At 37.3% G+C, this 23,777-nt stretch overlaps 1 protein-coding gene across 7 annotated transcripts in view; it reads left to right on the top strand.

Annotated features, from left to right (window-relative positions):
* EFCAB5 (EF-hand calcium binding domain 5) overlaps positions 1-23,777 on the top strand; it is a 185,242-nt gene that overhangs the window by 83,900 nt on the left and 77,565 nt on the right. For all 7 annotated transcript variants that reach the window (XM_034942144.3, XM_055101352.2, XM_063599154.1 and 4 more), the window contains one exon: positions 20,522-20,677. In XM_034942144.3, coding sequence (XP_034798035.2) covers positions 20,522-20,677 — 156 coding nt within the window. The remainder of the gene's footprint in view (positions 1-20,521; positions 20,678-23,777) is intronic.

Raw genomic sequence — 23,777 nt, 5'->3', positions numbered from 1 at the left:
TTCTGTGGGATCAGTGGTGATATCCCCTTTATCATTTTTTATTGCATCTATTTGATTCTTCTCTCTTTTCTTCTTTATTAGTCTTGCTAGCGGTCTATCAATTTTGTTGATCTTTTCAAAAAACCAGCTCCTGGATTCGTTGATTTCTTTGAAGAGTTTTTGTGTCTCTATCTCCTTCAATTCTGCTCTGATCTTAGCTATTTCTTGCCTTCTGCTAGCTTTTGAATTTGTTTGCTCTTGCTTCTCTAGTTCTTTTAATTGTGATGTTAGGGTGTCGATTTTAGATCTTTCCTGCTTTCTCTTGTGGGCATTTAGTGCTATAAATTTCCCTCTACACACTGCTTTAAGTGTGTCCCAGAGATTCTGGCATGTTGTGTCTTTGTTCTCATTGGTTTCAAAGAACATCTTTATTTCTGCCTTCATTTCGTTATGTACCCAGTAGTCATTCAGGAGCAGGTTGTTCAGTTTCCACGTAGTTGTGTGGTTTTGAGTGAGTTTCTTAATCCTGAGTTCTCATTTGATTGCACTGTGGCCTGAGAGACAGACTGTTGTGATTTCTGTTCTTTAACATTTGCTAAGGAGTGCTTTACTTCCAACTGTGTGGTCAATTTTGGAATAAGTGCAATGTGGTGCTGAAAAGCATGTATATTCTGTTGATTTGGGGTGGAGAGTTCTGTAGATGTCTATTAGGTCTGCTTAGTGCAGAGCTGAGTTCAAGTCCTGGATGTCCTTGTTAACCTGTCTCGTTGATCTGTCTAATATTGACAGTGGGGTGTTAAAGTCTACCATTATTATTGTGTGGGAGTCTAAGTGTCTTTTTAGGTCTCTAAGGACTTGCTTTATGAATCTGGGTGTTCCTGTATTGAGTGCATATATATTTAGGATAGTTAGCTCTTCTTGTTGAATTGATCCCTTTACCATTATATAATGACCTTCTTTGTCCCTTTTGATCTTTGTTGATTTAAAGTCTGTTTTATCAGAAAGTAGGATTGCAACCCCTGCTTTTTTTTGCTTTCCATTTGCTTGGTAGATCTTCCTCCATCCCTTTATTTTGAGTCCATGTGTGTCTCTGCACGTGAGATGGGTCTCCTGAGTACAGCACACTGATGGGTCTTGACTCTATCCAATTTGCCAGTCTGTGTCTTTTAATTGGAGCATTTAGCCCATTTACATTTAAGGTTAATATTGTTATGTGTGAATTTGATCCTGTCATTATGATGTTAGCTGGTTATGTTGCCTGTTAGTTGATGCAGTTTCTTCCTAGCCTCGATGGTCTTTACAATTTGGCATGTTTTTGCAGTGGCTGGTACCAGTTGTTCCTTTCCATGTTTAGTGCTTCCTTCAGGAGCTCTTGTAAGGCAGGCCTGGTGGTGACAAAATCTCTCAGCATTTACTTGTCTGTAAAGGATTTTATTTCTCCTGCACTTATGAAGCTTAGTTTGGCTGGATATGAAATTCTGGCTTGAAAATTCTTTTCTTTAAGAATGTTGAATATTGGCCCCCACACTCTTCTGGCTTGTAGGGTTTCTGCTGAGAGGTCTGCTGTTAGTATGATGGGCTTCCCTTTGTGGGTAACCCGACTTTTCTCTCTGGCTGCCCTTAGCATTTTTTTCCATCATTTCAGCCTTGGTAAATCTGACAATTATGTGTCTTGGCTTTGCTCTTCTCGAGGAGTATCTTTGTGGTGTTCTCTGTATTTCCTGAATTTGAATGTTGGCCTGCCTTGCTAGGCTGGGGAAGTTTTCCTGGATAATACCCCGAAGAGTGTTTTCCAGCTTGGTTCCATTCTCCCCGTCACTGTCAGGTACACCAATCAAATGTAGATTTGGTCTTTTCACATAGTCCCATATTTATTTGAAGATCAAATTAATGAAATGAAGCGAGAAGAGAAGTTTAGAACAATGCCAGACTGTTTTCTACTGCAGTTGCACCATTTTACATTCCCACCAGCGGTTTACAAGGGTTGCAATTGTTTCACATCCTTGCCAACACTTATTCTCTGTTTTGTTTTTTATTATAGCCATCTTTGTGGGCATGAAGTGGTAGCACATTGTGCTTTTGAAATGCATTTCCCTGATGGCTAAAAATGATTTTGAGCACCTTTTCATGTTCTTATTGTTCTTATTGGTTATTTCTTTTTTTTTTTTTTTGAGGTGGAGTCTCGCTCTGTTGCCCAGGTTGGAGTGCAATGGTGCAACTGGCTCACTGCAACCTCTGCCTCACTGCAACCTCTGCCTCCCAGGTTCAAACGATTCTCCTGCCTCAGCTTTCCAAGTAGCTGGGATTACAGGTGCTTGCCACCACGCCCAGCTAATTTTTGTATTTTTAGTAGAGACAGGGTTTTTCCATGCTGGCCAGGCTGGTCACAAACTCCCAACTTATTGGTCATTACTATATCTGCTTTGGAAAAAAATGTTTATTCAGATCTCATTTTAAAATTGGGTTGTCTGTTTATTATTGGATCATAACTGTTCTTTATATATTCAATCCTTTATCAAATATGTGATTTGCAAGTATTTTCTCCCATTCTGTGGGTTGTTTTTTAACTTTCTTGATGGTGTTATCTGAAGCACAAAAGTTTTAAATTTTTATGAAGCACAAAAGTTTTAAATTTTTATGAAGCCCAATTTGTTTATTTTTTTTTCTTTTGTTGATTTTGCTTTTGATGTCATATCAAAAAACCATTGCCTAATTCAAGGTCATATATTCCTGTGTTTTCTTCTGAGAGTTTTATAGTTTTAGCTTTTACATTTATGTCTGTTTAAGTCTTTGATCCACTTTGAGTTAATTTTTGTCTATGGTGTGAGGTAGTAAAACTTTTTAAAAGTCTTTGATAAACTGAAGAGGTAAGAAACAAATAACAATATAAAGAACCTATTAATATCAATAACTCATTATATGTGTATATTGAACTTTAATCCTTACAGTGACCCTCTTCCAATTTTCATAAAATTTTGGTCAAAATTCATCAACAATAGGCCACGAAGAATGCCTTATAAGTTCCAAAAGGTAGAAATATGACATGGTATATTCTTTTCTTATTATGTAATACAATTGGAAAATAATAAACTTAAAAATTAAGTCCAACCATTTGAAAATATTTAAAAAACTCTCCTTAATAACTTTTGGATCAAAATCTTATATCTAATTTTATGGAATGCTACTAAATGTGTACTCAGATGAGAAATTATAATCTTAAAACTTTTAAATGAGATAGGATGAGGAATTTCTGAAACACAGATAAATACAAAACAATAGAATAACAGCCAGCCACAGTGGCTCATACCTATAATCCCAGCACTTTGGGACGCCTAGGTGGGAGGATCTCTTGAGCCCCAGGAGTTTGAGACCAGCCTGGGCAACATAGGAAGACCTGTCTCTACAAAAAATTTAAAAATTAGCTTGGCACAATGGCACGCACCTTTAGTCCCAGCTACTCAAGAGGTTGAGGTGGGAGTACCGCTTGAGCTCGGGAGGTTGCAGCTGTAGTGAGCCGTGATCATGCCACTGCACTACAGCCTGGGTGACAGAGCGAGAACGTGTCTCAAAAAAAGAAAAAAATAATAAATCCAAAAACCAACCAAACAAAAAACCACACAAAAGATAGAATAACAATATGCATATTACCATCACCCAGAATTAAATCTTGTTACTTTGGCATATTTTTCTAAGGAAGATTATTCAATGTTGTAAAAGTGATACAGGACCATTAAAAAGAATCCAAACAACACATAAAAGTGCAAAGATGAGAATTTTTAAATCATCATTAATTTCTTAGGTGAACATCAAAACAGGTTTATATACTACGCCACTACAGATAGATGGGTACATAGCAAGTAGATGACCATAAATAGTTACAAGCATTTGATTACTTAGAAAATAAAAATATAATTGTACTTGACTCCAACAGAGGAAAAAGACACTAAAGTGAAAATAAGGGAATTACCGAAATTAAACATACCTTCACAAAATTTATTCTAAAGACATTCTAAGAAATAACTATACATATCTGTATATCTCTATAGCAATATATATCACAAAAGAGTGCAGTCATTTTTTAAAACCACATATTTTAATTTTGGAAATAACAATTGATATCCTACTATAAAAGATGAGAGTATTTAATATTTTCTCATATCTTTCTTTTTGTCTATTTCCCAGTTTTAGTTATTTTATAATTTTTATTTTATCCAGATTTACACTATTCACCTTCTTTTCTGTAATTACAATTGCCATAGTTGATTAATCTTAATTCAATATTTAAATGGATCCAAGGCTCATTTCCTGTCCTTTTACAATGTGTTTTGCTATTCCCAAATTATTTATTTTGATTCATCTCTTACTTGGCTGAATTTATTGTAGTTTTTTAAAGAAGATCACATGGGTGCTATATTTTCTGAGTTCTTATATATTGAGAATGTCTGCCTACACAGTGCCTTTATACCTAAACCATACCTTGAATGGTATACTGTAATTGGGTCACTTTTTTTTTCACCTAAAACAACATAAACATTGCTTAATTGTTTCCTGGTATTGAATGTTGTGGAGAAGTCTGATGTCAGTGTTTTTTTTTTCTTCATTCATTTTAATTAGTTCAAAAAATATTTTATTGATTGCCAGGCATTGTTCTATGTTCTGTTATTAAAACACTGGAAAAAAAGAAAACAGAAAACAGAAAAGTCAGTGTCTTCCTATTGCTTATTTTGTAGGTGACTTGGTTGTTAGCTGGGATACCTTGAAGTTCATCTTCAAAGTTAAAGAGTTTAAGTAGAATTGTCTTGGTATAGAGCATTTTGTTTTAAAAATGTATTGAATATGGTGTGATCTTTTGATTTTTATTGTTTTTTTTCATTTCAGGAACATTTTCTCATGTCTTTGAATACATCTTATATTCTATTTTTGGACTGCCTACATTAGGGAAACTAAATATCCTTATGTAGGATTAGATTTGTTCTTTCTAATTTTATTAATTTTCTTGTCTTTTCACCTGAATTCACTGTGATAATCTAAACCTTTCTCTCTGTCAATAATTCCATTTTATGATGCTTGCACTTTTAAATTTTGATGCTCAATTTGGCTGCTTACACCTAAACTCTACCCTTTTATCTCATTCTGCTGTTGCATCAGCTTGTCTTTGAGTTCTTGTCATATTGAATCTGTGTTCCTATTAAGTTGTTCTATAGCTTAAAGCAATGGCGAGGAACTTTTTTTGTTTTTTAGCTATTTTTTGCTAGATTGAGTTTATCTATTTGCTTTTATTCTCCCTGTGTTGTTTGCACAGTTGCCACAATCCTATGTTACTTCTTTTTGTAGTCCTTGTGCTTGAATGATCCTGCCCTAATTTCTATTTATTCTGATATGGTATGGATGCTTTCTTGACTTTCTTCCTAGCCTGACACCAGTTTGTTTTCACTTTGAATCTTCAGTTTAGAGGCTTGACATTTTCTTTTCTGGTGACTCTTCTGATTCCTCCTGTTAGAGTAAGAGAGGAAGAGAAGAGGAAAGTGCCTCTGGAACAAATGCAGTCTTTGTAAGCATGCCTGGGCTTTGTATTCTGTTTTATTCCATCCATTTATTCATTTATTTATTCAATAAATATGTTTGCTCTTATTTATAATGAACATTCTGATAAATACCAAGTTGAAGAATTTCCCTCTATGCTTAATTTAATTGAGTGTTTTTAAAGCAAAAATTGATTTTGAGTATTATCAAAAGGCTTATTTTATTTATTGAGTAATCATATGATTATATTGATTTATTCTATTAATATAATGAATTATATCAACAAATTCCCAAATATTGAACCATCCCTCTCTCCCTCTCTTTCTTTTTTTTTTTTTTGAGATGGAGTTTCACTCTTGTCGCCCAGGCTGGAGTGCAGTGGTGTGATCTCAGCTCACTGCAACCTCCGCCTTCCTGGTTCAAGCAATTCTCCAGCCTCAGCATCATGAGTAGCTGGGATTACAAGTGCCTGCCATCACACCTGGCTAATTTTTGTATTTTTAGTAGAGACGGGGTTTTCCCATATTGGCCAGGCCGGTCTCGAACTCCTGACCTCAGGTGATCCACACACTTCGGCCTCCCAAAGTGCTAGGATTACAGGCGTGAGCCACCGTGCCCAGCCCATCCCTCTGTTTCTAGAATAAGCCTCAGTCATGCATATTTTAGAAGAATTCCTAAAATCAGTCTTTTAATTCTCAGTTGTGCTTTTGTTCTTCATCTATTATTCAGCGCCTCTATTTAGTTTATTTTTATCAACATTTTTAATTGACAAATTATAATACGTGTATTTATGTACAACGGGATGTTTATATATATAAAATGTAGAATGATTAAATCAAGCTAATTAACATATTCATCATCTCACATCATTTTTCAAGATTTTACATATGTGAGATCGTGTTGTATTTGTCTTTCTGTACTTGGCTTATTTCACTTAGCATAATGTCTTCCAAGTTTATCCATGTTGTCACAAATGACAGCATTTCCTTCTTTTTCAAGGCCAAATTATATTCCATTGTGTATATACACCACATTTAATCTACTCATTGTTAATGAATACTTAGATGGTTCCATATATTGGCTATTGTGAATAATACTGCAAAGAATATTAGAGTACAGATTTCTTTTTGGCATAGTCTCTATTTAGTTAAAAATTGTGTTATAATTGTTATTTCTATGAATATTTTCCTTCTTTAGGCTTAGTTTAAGTTGGATTTTACCTATGCACTATTCTTTTTTTTTTTTCTTTTTTTTTTTTGAGACAGAGTCTCTCTCTGTTGCCCAGGCTGGAATGCAATGGCATGATCTCGATTCACTGCAACCTCCGCCTTCCAGGTTCAAGCAATTCTCCTGCCTCAGCCTCCCGAGTAGCTGGGATTACAGGCGTGTGCCACCATGCACAGCTAATTTTTGTATTTTTAGTAGAGGCCAAGTTGGCCAGGCTGGTCTCAAACTCCTGACCTCAGGTGACCCACCCGCCTCGGCCTCCCTAAGTGATGGGATTACAGGTGTGAGCCACTGTGCCTGGCCCACATATGCACTATTCTTAAAGTCTGTAGTATGTAGTCTTGTTTATAATTATACTCTGAGACCCTGTGAAGAGACATCCCAAGATAATATGAATTCATCTTTCATGTGATGGCAATTGACTCTCATCCTCCACAGCAGGCTCAAGCCTGACCTTCCAATAAGGTGACTCTGAAGCAATGCAATTAAATTTTTTGGACCCCACTGTGGTCACTTTTTAATGTGTATGCCAGCTGTTGGGGTTACAGAGGTAAGTGAGGAGACAAACAGGCAAATAATTACAAATTATTGTAATAAAGGTTACACTAGAAGATATCAGCATGTCAGAGGAGGAACATTAACAGAGTAGGTGAGCCAAGATGTCTCAGATAATATATATAGCTGGGTCTTAATATGTATGTAGCTGGACAGATGTAGGAAAAGCAGAAAGGCTTTCCAGGAAGGAACAACATGTAAAAAGACATAAAGGTCTGAAAGAGTATGGTTTGTCTACATGATAGGAAATAATTTTTTTTTTTACTAGGATGTGAGGAATATGACTGGGGAAGGATGAGAAATAAGAGAGGAAAGTTAGGTTAGAACTCCATCTACAAAGGTATTATATAGAATGCTAATGACTTTATATAAGTACTATTAGGTATATATCACCCTTACCCCATTTTCTCCTTTGTGTCATTTTTTATATATATAGCATATAAATATTTAATAAATATGATATATATTATATGTAAATATATTATATAAATATTTTTACATTTATATAAAATATGAGCATGTATTTGTGTGTTGTTATATATAATATAATGTTTATTAAATATTTATATATAAATATATATAATACATGTATATAAAACAACACACAAATGAGAAAATGGAGTGATATACATTATTTATTTTATATATATAAACAAATATAATTTTGTTTTAATGGATGGCTTGAGCTAATTAATATTAGTTTTCCTGAAATTTCCCACTTTCTCTTCTTGAAGTGCAAACAGCACACAATCAGACACTTTCATTATAAAGAAGAGCTGTTACCTGAACAGAAACAAGAAAGTATTTCTTACATAGAAATATTTATTGAAAGTTTTTAGTTATCTCACCAACAAATCATTGGGCCATCCCATATGACATAGAAGTAGTGTTTGGAGCACTTGCTATCAAAGAGATTGCTTTAAAGCTATCTTATCAGTACTCATTTAACGAAACTGGAAGATAATGTAATAATAAATGTTGGGCTTGAAGTAGAGATGTTACACACAGGTGCCGCCTAGTGGAGATACTATGTCATACAATTGCCCCTCAGATCATTTGTAAAGAGCAATGTAATTAGTACTCAGGATGGAGTATGGAGAAAACTGAGTCACTGAGTAATAATTAATATTGAGAAAAAGAGAAATGGAGAGAATGAATGTCACAGATGCCTTCATATTCCTACCATTTTCCTAGCATATCTGTTTTCTGATGGATAAATGAACAGGTGATAATCTCTTTGTTGACTGTGACCTCTCTCACTTTTCATCTGTTTTATCATAGTAAATGAAGACCCAAAGTAACTACTTTAGAATGTTTACTTCTGGTCTCTTAGTTATTAAGAAAATAAAAAATATTTACTCAATACAATAATGCATTGTTGTATGGGAGTGTGTCTGTAGGTATATGCAGGAATTTATTTCCCCGTCTGAGGGTTGGAGACACACGTGTGCACAGACATACTGGATTGGACTAGGGTAGAACCAGAGAAGGAGAGGATCAAAATATTAACAAATTAAGGACACACGCAGGCACGCACACAAGCACGTGCACACAAACACACACATACAATTACAAAGCAATGAACAGACGGCAATGAACAGATGCAAACATTATAAACTAGTATATTCATTGCTGCTGAGGGATGCATAGCAGAAGAAAAGTGAGACTTCAGCAGGGTGGGTTAAGTGTAGGAAACTCATCTGGTGGTCGTGAGTTTTAATTTTCTTCCACCTTCCACTTTGTTTCCTTACTTCAGAAAGAACCTTAAGAACAATGTTTTCAAAATTCATATACTGACGGAAACAATTTAAAAGGTAGAATATACTGGTTTATTTTGTTTTGTTTTATAAGTCAAGTGTTTAGAAATATGTTTTAGGACTATATCAGGTTTGTTTTAAATTATCAGAACACTAGCAAATGTAAAAGAACAGAAATTATAACAAACTATCTCTCGGACTGCACAGTGCAATCAAACTAGAACTCAGGATTAAGAAACTCACTCAAAACCACTCAACTACATGGAAACTGAACAACCTGCTCCTGAATGACTACTGGGTACATAACGAAATGAAGGCAGAAATAAAGATGTTCTTTGAAACCAACGAGAACAAAGACACAACATACCAGAATCTCTGGGACACATTCAACGCAGTGTGTAGAGGGAAATTTATAGCACTAAATGCCCACAAGAGAAAGCAGGAAAGATCCAAAATTGACACCCTAACATCACAATTAAAAGAACTAGAAAAGCAAGAGCAAACACATTCAAAAGCTAGCAGAAGGCAAGAAATAACTAAAATCAGAGCAGAACTGAAGGAAATAGAGACACAAAAAACCCTTCAAAAAATTAATGAATCCAGGAGCTAGTTTTTTGAAAGGATCAACAAAATTGATAGAGCACTAGCAAGACTAATAAAGAAAAAATGAGAGAAGAATCAAATAGACGCAATAAAAAATGATAAAGGGGATATCACCACCGATCCCACAGAAATACAAACTACCATCAGAGAATACTACAAACACCTCTACGCAAATAAACTAGAAAATCTAGAAGAAATGGATAAATTCCTCAACACATACACTCTCCCAAGACTAAACCAGGAAGAAGTTGAATCACTGAATAGACCAAAAACAGGATCTGAAATTGTGGCAATAATCAATAGCTTACCAACCAAAAAGAGTCCAGGACCAGATGGATTCACAGCCAAATTCTACCAGAGGTACAAGGAGGAACTGGTACCATTCCTTCTGAAACTATTCCAATCAATAGAAAAAGAGGGAATCCTCCCTAACTCATTTTATGAGGCCAGCATCATCCTGATACCAAAGACAGAGACAGCAAAAAAAGAGACAGAGACAGGGCAGAGACAACAAAAAAAGAGAATTTTAGACCAATATCCTTGATGAACATTGATGCAAAAATCCTGAATAAAATACTGGCAAACCGAATCCAGCAACACATCAAAAAGCTTATCCACCATGATCAAGTGAGCTTTCTCCCTGGGATGCAAGGCTGGTTCAATATACGCAAATCAATAAATGTAATCCAGCATATAAACAGAACTGAAGACAAAAACCACATGATTATCTCAATAGATGCAGAAAAGGCCTTTGACAAAATTCAACAACCCTTCATGCTAAAAACTCTCAATAAATTAGGTACTGATGGGACGTATCTGAAAATAATAAGAGCTATCTATGACAAACCCACAGCCAATATCATACTGAATGGGCAAAAACTGGAAGCATTCCCTCTGAAAACTGGCATAAGACAGGGATGCCCTCTCTCACCGCTCCTATTCAACATAGTGTTGGAAGTTCTGGCCAGGGCAATTAGGCAGGAGAAGGAAATAAAGGGTATTCAATTAGGAAAAGAGGAAGTCAAATTGTCCCTGTTTGCAGATGACATGATTGTATATCTAGAAAACCCCATTGTCTCAGCCCAAAATCTCCTTAAGCTGATAAGCAACTTCAGCAAAGTCTCAGGATACAAAATCAATGTGCAAAAATAACAAGCATTCTTATACACCAATAACAGACAAAAAGAGAGCCAAATCATGAGTGAACTCCCATTCACAATTGCTTCAAAGAGAATAAAATACTTAGGAATCCAGCTTACAAGGGATGTGAAGGACCTCTTCAAGGAGAACTACAAACCACTGCTCAATGAAATAAAAGAGGATATAAACAAATGGAAGAACATTCCATGCTCATGGGTAGGAAGAATCAATATCGTGAAAATGGCCATACTGCCCAAGGTAATTTACAGATTCAATGCCATCCCCATCAAGCTACCAATGACTTTCTTCACAGAATTGGAAAAAACTACTTTAAAGTTCATATGGAACCAAAAAAGAGCCTGCATCGCCAAGTCAATCCTAAGCCAAAAGAACAAAGCTGGAGGCATCATGCTACCTGACTTCAAACTATACTACAAGGCTACAGTAAGCAAAACAGCGTGGTACTGGTACCAAAACAGAGATATAGATCAATGGAACAGAACAGAGCCCTCAGAAATAACGCCGCATATCTACAACTATCTGATCTTTGACAAACCTGAGAAAAACAAGAAATGGGGAAAGGATTCCCTATTTAATAAATGGTGCTGGGAAAACTGGCTAGCCGTATGTAGAAAGCTGAAACTGGATCCCTTCCTTACACCTTATACAAAAATTAATTCAAGACAGATTAAAGACTTAAACGTTAGACCTAAAACCATAAAAACCCTAGAAGAAAACCTAGGCATTACCATTCAGGACATAGGCATGGGCAAGGACTTCATGTCTAAAACACCAAAAGCAATGGCAACAAAAGCCAAAATTGACAAATGGGATCTAATTAAACTAAAGAGCTTCTGCACAGCAAAAGAAACTACCATCAGAGTGAACAGGCAACCTACAAAATGGGAGAAAATTTTCGCAACCTACTCATCTGACAAAGGGCTAATATCCAGAATCTACAATGAACTCAAACAAATTTACAAGAAAAAAACAAACAAACCCATCAAAAAGTGGGCAAAGGGTATGAACAGACACTTCTCAAAAGAAGACATTTATGCAGCCAAAAGACACGTGAAAAAATGCTCATCATCACTGGCCATCAGAGAAATGCAAATCAAAACCACAATGAGATACCATCTCACACCAGTTAGAATGGCAATCAAAAAGTCAAGAAACAACAGGTGCTGGAGAGGACGTGGAGAAATAGGAACACTTTTACACTGTTGGTGGGACTGTAAACTAGTTCAACCATTGTGGAAGTCAGTGTGGCGATTCCTCAGGGATCTAGAACTAGACATACCATTTGACCCAGCCATCCCATTACTGGGTATATACCCAAAGGACTATAAATCATGCTGCTATAAAGACACATGCACACGTATGTTTATTGCGGCATTATTCACAATAGCAAAGACTTGGAACCAACCCAAATGTCCAACAATGATAGACTGGATTAAGAAAATGTGGCACATATACACCATGGAATACTATGCAGCCATAAAAAATGATGAGTTCATGTCCTTTGTAGGGACATGGATGAAACTGGAAACCATCATTCTCAGTAAACTATCGCAAGAACAAAAAACCAAACACCGCATATTCTCACTCATAGGTGGGAATTGAACAATGAGATCACATGGACACAGGAAGGGGAATATCACACTATGGGGACTGTGGTGGGGAGGGGGGAGTGGGGAGGGATAGCATTGGGAGATATACCTAATGCTAGATGACAAGTTAGTGGGTGCAGCGCACCAGCATGGCACATGTATACATATGTAACTAACCTGCACAATGTGCACATGTACCCTAAAACTTAAAGTATAATAAAAAAAAAAGAAAGAAAGAAAAGACATAGAAGTCTTATCCCTTAGATTTCAGTGGACTTCCATTAGAAAAACAAGCTGCATTGTCTTGTGTTCAGGCCAAGAGTATGCAGGTGTTGTTAGGCAGATCCTTTCTGAAATTCCCATCATTTAATCTGACAGAGGATCTACTCTTTCATTTCATTATCTAGTTGGTTAATTTGTTTACCAGCAAAAGAAAACCACTATAAAAGTATATTTGTTTTATTCAAACGTCAATAATGTAGTTATTAAAAATTTTATTAACTTTTTAGGTAGGAGAGTTCTCTTTTATTTCCTGGGCTTTTTTAGTTGTACATGTTCCTCTCATTTTATTGTTCTAACAAGGTCCATACAGAATTCTCTTGGTTTCAACTTCCCATCCTTGATGATAAGAATATTGCTTTCCTTCTAGTATAGAGAGGGCATCTTTCTTTTGTGTTTTAATTTTTTTGTAGAAATGGGATCTTGCTATGTTGCCCAGGCTGGTCTCAAACTCCTGACCTCAAGTGATCCTCCTACTTCAGTCTCCCAGAGTTCTGGGATTTCAGATTTGAACCGCTATGCCCAGCAGGAGGCATCTTTCACAAGAAAATTTCATCTTCTGCTTTTAAAAAACAAAAGGAGGTCAGAATGATTTCCTTGTACCTTTTTTTTTTTTTTTTGAGATGGAGTCTCGCTCTGTTGCCCAGGCTGGAGTGCAGTGGCACAATCTCAGCTCACTGCAAGCTCTGCCTCCCAGGTTCACGCCATTCTCCTGCCTCAGCCTCCCAAGTAGTTGGAACTACAGGCGCTTGCCACCACGCCTGGCTAATTTTTGTATTTTTAGTAGAGACGGGGTTTCACCGTGTTAGCCAGGATGGTCTCAATCTCCTGACCTCGTGATTTGCCCACCTCAGACTCCCAAAGTGCTGGCATTACAGGCGTGAGCCACCATGCCCAGCCACACCAGTCTTTTTTTTTTTTTTTTTTTTTTTTAGGCACCTTTAGCTCAGAATAATTCTTATGGCAAAGTAGCATATTTGGGGGTGGCATATTCTGAACTTCTTCACATGTATACCATAGAATATGAACTCTCTATATACTTTATTAGGTGTGGTTGTCCCAATGGAATGATGACAGAAAGATGCTGCAGACACAGCTAAAGGCTGTGACGTTTCTTTTATGGCAAAGGATACAGGTATAGACAGTTTGTTATGTAAAGCAGGATACGATACAGCATACGTCCAAACAGAAGTCTCCCAAAGGTCTCCACAGGGATTATACCATCGGCATGCATTGAGGTATAGGGTGTCAAGCCATCCTGGCTTGCCTGGGACTGAGGAGTTTTCTGGAACATGAAACTTTCTGTGTTAAAACCAGGTTTTTGGTTCCAGGCAAAGTGAGGCACTTGGTCACTCGATTTGAGGAGTTTACTTGGCTATACTTACATGCTGTCCAGACCTTACTGCCCACCTGATTATTGTGGCGACTCTAGCCCCACGTCTACCTGCTTACCAGGGGCAAGTGAAAACACCCAATACATTCTTCTTTACTATGAGACTATATAAAGCAAAGGTCAGTTTCCCAGGTTCATTCTTCAGTAGACCTGGGCCTCAAGCAGTCTGAGGTCCACTCCTGAATCATATAATGGGTTTAAGAATAATTATATGCAAAACTACAAATACTAGAAAGTATGGGATTCAGATATTGACTTTTGATTCTGCTACACGGAGGAACTGTTGTATCCCTTAGCCAGGAGGAATAAGGGCCATGCCTCTGCCTGGATTCTCTTTTTTGGGACCCATTCTGTTCTTGCTCAGTGGTGGTCCACTCTGAGATGGTCACTTCCTTATGGGATTGTTTAATATCAGTCATACAATCTGAGGCCTTCAAACTGATGTGGCTCCAAGTTTAAATTTTAAAGAGAAAGGCTTCGTCAACTGTACCCAAAGATTCTGTCTTTCCTTTAATATACTCTACTAAATCCAGGCTGTGCATTTTTCTTACAATGATATTTATCTGAATGGCTTTCTATTCTGTCTCTAGTTCATCTGTATCTTGTATTTTTTGCTTGTTTTGCTCATTTTGTTTTTTATGTGCTTTGAGCTGTAGCATGGAAAGACAGAAAAAATAATCACAGCTTTTGGCAAGGTTGAGGCAAGTATGTTGTGAAAATATATGAGAAAACCTTAGGGAGAAATGAGAGAATTTTAAGCCGGGAAAATAGGTGAACTACCCTCCAATTGGATGTGTCTCTTCCTAGGCAGTCTTCAACTATAGGAAACATAAATCAAGGACCTGCCTGATCAACAAATCCTTATTGGCTGTATTAGTTTGCTAGTGCTGCCATACCAAAGTACCACAGATTGAGAGGTTTAAACAACCGAAATTTAATTCCTCACAACTGTGGAAGTTAGAAGGCTGAGACAAGGTGTTGGCAGGGTTGGTTTCTTCTGAGGGCCTCTCTCATTGGCTTGTAGATGGCTGATTTTTGCCCTTGTCTTCATAGTCTGTACACTCTGTACATGTCTTTAAGTCCAAATTTCCTCTTCTTTAAGAACACTAGTCAGATTAGAGCCCACCCTATTGACCTCATTTTAATTTAATTACCTCTTTAAAGACCCTATCTCCAAATACAGTTATATTTTGAGATACCGAGGGTTAGGCTGTCAACATATTAATTTTAGGGAGTAAAACTTAGCTTATAACATTACCTAAGCTATCGTTCACCATCAGAGGCACATTTTTAATTTGTCATTTTTATTATTACTAGATAATAAATGTGGCCTTTGTTCAATTCATTTGTTAAGCAAAGTTTTGAAAAATCAGAAGAGTTAAAAGTATGTTACTACTTTGTTAAGTACAGATGCTCTTTGACTTATGATGGGATTACATCCTGGTAAATTCATTGTACGTTGAAAATATCTAAGTAAAAAATGCATTTAATTCATCTAACCTACTGAACATCACAGTTTAGCCTAGCCCATCTTAAATGTGCTCAGAACACTTATATTAGCCTACAGTCGCAAAATCATCTAACAAAAAGCTTATTTTATAATGAGGTGTTGAGTAGCTCATGTAATTTATTAAATATTATACTGAAAGTGAAAAACAGAATTGTTGTATAGGTACTCAAAGTACAGTTTCTACTGAATGCATATCACTTTTGTGTCATCATAAAGTGGAAAAATTGTTAAATTGAACCATCATAAGTCAGGGGCTGTCTGTATATAATTAGCACTAATCTTTTTTTTCTTTTTAAAGTTTCCTCCCTAAAACTGGAAAGCTAATTTTCTGCCCACAGGCTATAGGAACACACCATTTCTTCAGTGATAGATAACAAATATAACCTGAGTACTTCAATATTCTGTACTCCTTGTTTGCATTCCTCGTATACTACCAGGGCTTACAAATACCGTTTGGAAGTTAATACCTAAGATAGATAGTTTCCAAACATAGTTTTCTTCCTATTGCTCTTATATCACCCACTTCATCAACTCTTCAGTATGTCTACAATTAAATAAGTATGAATCCCACTGGCCCAGAGCTATAGAATCTTATAATAGCTATTAAATGTGATATTTACCACATTCTCAGCATTGAGTCAGAAAGGAAAATCCCAGAATTCATTACATTGGGACTTAGCACATAGAGATAACTTGACTAAGTATAGTTCAAATGTTTAACATCTCACAGAGATATTAACTGAAGGATATTGGTAATTATATTCTTAAATTAAGCAATCATTCCTTGGAAAGGTATGAAAACACAAAGGCTCCCATCGATTTTCACCTTTTTCTGTTTTTACAGGAGACATTGGCAAACTTCTGTAATTATCTGGAATTTGATTTGTAGTTGATATCGCCAACTGTTAGTCTTTATGCCAGCTAGCCTAAACTTACAGAACAATCAGAATATGCTAACTCAGAAAACCGACAGACTATAGCTCCAGAATATTTTTTTTTTCCGTCAGAACTTTCAGGGATGAAAAATCCAGAAGTGTCTCTCAGAAAAAGGTTGGTTTGTTTGTTTGTTTTGAGACGGAGTCTCGCTCGCTCTGTTGCCCAGGCTGGAGTGAGATGGTGCAATCTCGGCTCATTGCAACCTCTGCCTCCCGGGTTCAAGCAATTCTCCTGCCTCAGCCTCCTGAGTAGCTGGGATTACAGGCACCCACCATTATGCCTGGCTAATTTTTTATTTTTAGTAGAGATGAGGTTTCACCATGTTGGCCAGGATGGTCTTGAACTCCTGACCTCAGGTGATCCGCCCACCTCGGCCTCCCAAGTGCTGGGATTACAGGCGTAAGCCACTGCGCCCAGCCCAGAGAAAGGTTTTTTAACTAATTCTTTTTTTTTTTTTTTGAAACAGGGTCCCGCTCTGTTGCCTGGGCTGGAGTGATGTGATCATAGCTCACTGAAACCTTGAACTACTGGGTTCAAGTGATCCTCCCACCTCAGCCTCCTGAGTGGCACTACAAGCGTGCACCACCACTCTTGGCTAAATTTTTAAATCTTTTGTAGAGATGAGGTCTTCCTATGTTGCTCAGGCTGGCCTCAAGCTCTTGGCCTCAAGTGATCCTCCTGCCTAAACCTTTTAAAACTAATTATTGATTCAATAGCATTCCCACAGCCAGAAAGCTCATATGGCTTTGAAGTCAATTCCCAGATACTTAATTTAAAATTGGTGTTCTTCCAAATACCAATTTTTTTTTCAGCATTAGAGGATTGAGCTACATTGTTGCCAGAAAAGGTCAATTATTCAATAATTCTGACTTATGAGTAATATAGAAAAATACCTACTAGTCAAGTAAAAAGTCATTAAGGATCAAACAACAGGATCTTAGGATACGGGACTAATTAGGACCAGATACCCCAGATCATGTAGTTCAGTGGTTCTCAAACTTTAACAAGCATCAGAATCACCAGGGAGGCTTGTTAAATTATAGATTGTTGGGCCCTACTCCCAGAATTTCTGATTCAGTAAATATGGGGTGGGGCCTAAAAATTTGCAGTTCGGACAAGTTCTCAGATGATGCTGATGCTGTTGGTCTAGGGATCACACTTTGAGAACCGCTGATCTTGTTGGGTTTTCTCCTTCTAAAGTTGTTTATCAGCTAAGAGGACTGTTTATTTAATGAAGAAGATGTTCTTGACCAATTTGTTACCTACCTCAAGAGTAGACAAACACAATGGCTGAAGAGAACTTACTACGTGAAACACCCAGATCGTACATACCATAACTCAGTGAGGTAACTACTACTGTGATACCCATTTCACAAATGAACGGATATGAGAACAGGGAGTTGAGCCCAGACAGGCTTCAGAGTGAGTTCTTAACCACTTCCACTACTCTGCTTGTTCCCATGGTAACAGCTAAGAACTTAACTGTGTGCATTGATCCATCAAGAATAATGATAATGATGCTGGGTACAGTGGCTCATGCCTGTAATTTCAGTACTTTGAGAGGCTGAAGCAGGAAGATGACCTGAGCCCAGGAGTTTGAGACCAGTTTGGCCAACATAGTGAGACCCTATCTCTACACACACACATTTTTTTTTTAATTAGCCAGGTGTGGTGGCTCATACCTGTAGTCCCAGCAACTCAGGAGGCTGAGGTAGGAGGATCACTTGAGTCTTGTGACCAAGGCTGCAGTGAGCCATGATTGTGCCACTGCACCATTGCACTCCAGCTTGGGCAACAGAGTGAGACCCTGTCTCTAAAAAAATAAAAATAAAAATTATATGTCAATGAAATATGCCAAAAACATGTTCCATTTTAAACAAATTACTAAAGTGGAACATGATTTTTACAAACCATGTTAAATACATGCTAATTACAAGAACCAGAAACCAACCTGAGCTGAATATGTACAACTGAATATGAAATGTGCACAATCCAAGGGCTTCAGGAAGAGACTAGAACAAGGACTTGGAAAGTGTTAAGACTGTTTCTCTCTGCTTTGCATTTCATCTGTTTCTCTCCATAACAGACTTTCCCGGCAGTCTCAGTTCACATGGAGGAATCTGGCCACCCTAAAACTCTTAAATTTACATTTGAAGGGTGGCAAAATATGCTACCCCGAAACGTTCCACTTTGGCATAAGGATTACTTTCAGCTAAAGGCACTTGAAAAATAGATAAAAGAAGGGCATTCTAATCTCTTTTTCTTCTGGAAAATAGGAAGTTAAAATCTCCCATGTAAAAGATGTCCTCCCTGTAACAGGAGAAAGGAAACATTATTCAACTGGGAGTCTTAGCTGAGAGAATTCTGTACAAACAGACCTTGTTAAAATAATTATTATCTTCCTTTTAGTTTCCCAACATAATTTAGTTACTTTTCCACAATTGCCTCTCTTTGTTCAACTCAATATATTAATAAAAGCATGTAGTTTTTGCCATTTCTTTGGATCTTCATTTCTTTATGACAGCTCCTATGTCACATAAAATTTATATTAAATCTTTATGCCTTTCTCCTGCTAACCTATCTTATGTCAATTTAATTCTCAGGCCCAGCCAAAGACCCTAAGAGAGTAGAGGTAAAGTTTTGCCTCAACTACACATTCACAAATTCAGGCCCACTCAGATTAACTGGCTGTTACTCAGTTCTAATCCCCAATTCCTAGTGGAGAGAATCTGAATGGCCTTAAGTGTTCCCCCTGGTTCAATCATTTATGGCTATGGAAGTGGGGTCATGCAGTATAACTTTGGCTACCTCTGTGCGTGAGGCAGGGGAGGAAATCATCGGCTGTGAGCTGAGCTCACACTTTTTTTTTTTTTTTTGAGACGGAGTCTCGCACTCTCGCCCAGGCTGGAGTGCTGTGGCGCCATCTCGGCTCACTGCAAGCTCCGCCTCTCGGGTTCACGCCATTCTCCTGCCTCAGCTTCCCGAGTTGCTGGGACTGCAGGCGCCCGCCACCACGCCCGGCTAATTTTTTGTATTTTTGGTAGAGATGGGGTTTCACCGTGTTAGCCAGGATGGTCTCGATCTCCTGACCTTGTGATCCGCCCGCCTCGGCCTCCCAAAGTGCTGGGATTACAGGCGTGAGCCACCGTGCCCGGCCGAGCTCACACTTTAAAAGGAGTGCACTCAGAGACTCTTGCAGTGCTTGATCACTTCTCTCTATCACAGGATACCTTCTATCTCTTAAAGTGTAGACCAAGAATGTAATTCGTTCCTGACCTATCAAATTGGCAAAAACCCAGATGCCAATATACACTGATGGTGAGGCTGAGAAGAAATAATCACTCATGCATTAGTCATAGGAGTGCAAAAGTGGGCAAGCCCCATGTCAAACCTACAAAATATTCAGGTGCATTAATCCTCTAAGCTAGAAATTCCACTTCTGGGAATCTACTCAACAGGGATCAAGAGAAATGGCCGAAGAGTATAGACGTTTTCAGTCCCTATACTTTAAAAGAAGATCATAGACAAAGGATATCTTATTGCAATATCAAAAAACAAAAAGCCACCCATGATCCTTGTCGCTTACACTCCAGTAATTAAATGCAGCCAGTCTTGCAATACACAAGCTTTTATATACCATATACCATAGAAAAACTGCATTCAATTTTTAGAGCTTTTAATTTGCAGGTAGCATTTTACAGGCAACTACTGCTATTTCATACTGTGAGGAAAGTCTGCCCTATATAATGTTGATGTGATATAGAGGGAAATTGCTCCAAAAATATCTAGTCCTACTGATGTGTGGTATTGGGGACTGCATTAGTTACCTCTCTCTGCATCACAGCTTTTACAGCAGCTAGCATGAACATGCTTCATCTAAGTGATAAGCAAATCATATGGAAACATTTTACAGCCAATGTATTTCATGCACATTGGTTGAATCCTGGGGAAAATCCAAGTAGAGCATGGTTTTAAGTCAATCGTTTATCCTCTTTTTTTTCCCCTGTAGTACATCTCTTCACATATTAAAGACTTGAAGAGTGAAATGTTTGAGGAACTCCTTAAGCACCTTTGCCACTCTGCAGATGAATTTCGGGAGGTCATAAAAGCTGACATGCGGAGGCAGATGTTCGCTGAACTCTTCCTACATTGTGACCACGGGAAGGTGGGTTAAGACATTTAAATAATTGCTTCTTGGCCAGACACTGTGGCTCACACCTGTAATCCCAGCACTTTAGGAGGCTGAGGCTGGTGGATTACTTGAGCCCAGGAGTTTGAGACCAGCCTGGACAACATGGTGAAACCCCATATCTACAAAATAGATACAAACTTTACTGAAATATATTTGTTTATGAACCTTATATTTATTTGTTTGTATCTCCATGTCCAGAAAGAATTTAAGTAAGCCTGCAAGAATAGATAAGATGCAACAACAAAATGTAAACTAAAAGTAGGATGAAAGAAGAAAAAAATAAGAGAGGGGATAGTAAATGAAGCTGGGAACAAAGCCCAAAAATGCATAACATAATGACCTAAATAGTCATTGTGAGTTGTTTACAAGTTTGGATCTAAGCTTCCTAGCAGTGAATGTGAAAAGGGAAACATGACCAAACACACTATTAAGAATGTTTATAAGATAATTACAAACAAGTGCTAAGAAGCACAGAAATTTGGGGTTCAAATTATAGTTAGGAGCTTCTCTTTATAAAGGGGCCCTTATGTGCTGAAGTGAAAATCTTTCATGATGGGCTTGTAATAAATTAAACAATGACTTTTTTAGGGCAGTTTCTTATAGTTACTTCAAATGTAGGCAAACGATGCCACACTGGACTGCAATTCAGAAAAAGCAATTCTTAAAAGAACCGATATATTGCAATCTAGGTTCTTAGATTCCTGCTAATTTAAATGAAGTCAGGAATATATTTTATAAAATCTGAAATGTCTATGTGTCTTTCAGTTAATCCTTATTGAATATTGCTTCTTTTAACAGAGCTTGTAATAAATATTGAGTGACAAGTGTCAAAGTTTTACTCCCTGGTAAAATGCCTGAAGGACAACTATTCTCTGTTGGCCAATTTAACACCAATTCGTGTGCTGTAACAAACATAGTGGGATAATATTTAGAGCAATTAATTGAGGTTTGCTTTCATTCTTTGCTTTTCTTCCCATCATTCAAGCAGTAGTTATATGCTGATATTGAAAGTGCAGGGGCAGAAAAACTACACTTCCATCCTCGTAGGATTCCTGCTGGGTCTGAGCATTAAACTGACAGAAGATAGAATAACAGGAGAAAACCATACAAATTTAGTTACAAGTTTTATATGGCACAGGAGTCCTCTTAAGGAAATGAAGACCCAAAGAAGCAGTTAGAGCCAGTTACTTATGTACTGGATTGGACAAAGAACAGTAAACCGTGAAAATGTGATTAAATTATGTGGGGAGTCTTATAAGAGTTATTCTAACAAGGTCTGTACAGTATTCTGTTGGTCTCAACTTCTCATCCTTGAAGATAACAATTATGCCTTTCCTTATAGTATAGGGAGAGTTACTTTCACAGGGGAATTTCGTCTTCTGCTTTGAAGAAACAGCACGAAGGTCAAGTGATCTTCTCATATCTGTTGCTTTTCAAGTGTCTTTAACTTAGTCAATATGCCAGAATAGCATATTTTAACCCCTTCAGAGGAAAGATAGAGTCTCAAAAAAAGAAGTTAGATGAGTTTCTGAATGGAATATATCTCTGGGAACAAAGCCCCAAAATGCATAACATAATGACTATGTATATGTCTTATACACACACATGCATATATATAACTATATATGTATATATTTTATATATAACCATATATTTATATATATTTTATATATAACCATATATTTATACATATTTAATATATAAATATACATGAGGCACTCTATATATAATATATAATATATTATTATATATTATATATGTATGTATAAATATATATAATATATATGTATATTATATATGCATATATAATGTATGTATATATAAATATAGAATATACATATATAATATATAATTATATATAATACACATATATAATATATAATTATATATATAATATTATATATATATATAGAGAGAGAGAGAGAGGGAGATTGCGCCTGTGAGAGACAGAGCCTCACTCTATCACCCAGGCTAGAATGCAGCGGCATCATCATACCTCACTACAGCCTCTACCTTCTGGGTTCAAGTAATCCCCCAACCTCAGCCTCCCAAATAGCTAAGACTACAGGCATGTACCACCATGCCTGGCTAATTTTTAAATTTTTTAGAAACAGAGTCCCACTATGTTGCCCAGGCTGTTCTTGATCTCCCGGCTCAAGAGATCTTCCCACCTTGGCCTCCCAAAGCCCTGGGATTACAGGTGTGAGCCACCACATCCAGCCTCGAATGTATCTTTTTAACCAGCAGCTGAGACAAAAGTTCTAAAAGCCCAGACTTTAAATGGAAAATGCTGGGCTCTTAAGAAATAATGGAGAATCATAAAGTAAAGAAGAATGCAAAATATGGCATCAAAGCAGTTATTCTATCAATGGGAAATTGTGACCAGCTGAAGAGAGAAGGAGGTTGGAGTGTGTGTGACTAGAGTTTAGAGGTTGTCTGGGTCCCTAAGTCAGAGTTAGCACCTGATCTCCCATTCCTGAGCTCCAATCGTGGTTGGAGATTGAGGGCAACATTATTGATACCCCTGGAAATTCCAGGTAGGTTGAGAGGAAATTTAAGAACAGCAGGCACTTACACTTCATTTTCTAGGTGTAGCTGAGAGACTACAAGCTTCATAGAGAAGTGCTAAATCCAACATGGCACTAAAGAGAAAGAGTAGCAGCTATAGAAGGTAGGGTGTAGGTAGATGGGCCTGAAGATACTCCCTTTCACTCCTGTGGCCAGAGGAAAGATGATGAGTATTCCTAAATACCTGTGTGTAAAGGACAGTGGGTGTGCAGAGATGATGACTATGAAAGTTCTGGGAGTACCCCCAAGAAGACACCTGGGTTAGGACAAGGATAACTATGGACATAAATAGCAAATACCAAAATAAAACTTCCAAATGACTCAATGAGATGAAGTACATACACCACAGTCACAGTCAACAAGTACTGTGGCTGGCACTGAGCTAGACTCTCCTTTCTCTGATGGCAGGACTCTATATAAGCACCCCCACCCCCCAAAATATGGGCGAAAGATATGAACACACAATTCATGGAATCACTATATACTCAATAGGTGACCAAAAATA

Source organism: Pan paniscus, chromosome 19, assembly GCF_029289425.2.
Source record: "Pan paniscus chromosome 19, NHGRI_mPanPan1-v2.0_pri, whole genome shotgun sequence".
In the NCBI taxonomy this organism is placed as follows: Eukaryota; Metazoa; Chordata; class Mammalia; order Primates; family Hominidae; genus Pan; species Pan paniscus.
Note: the sequence above shows the minus strand (reverse complement) of the source record. Positions and strands in the feature narration are given on the sequence as shown.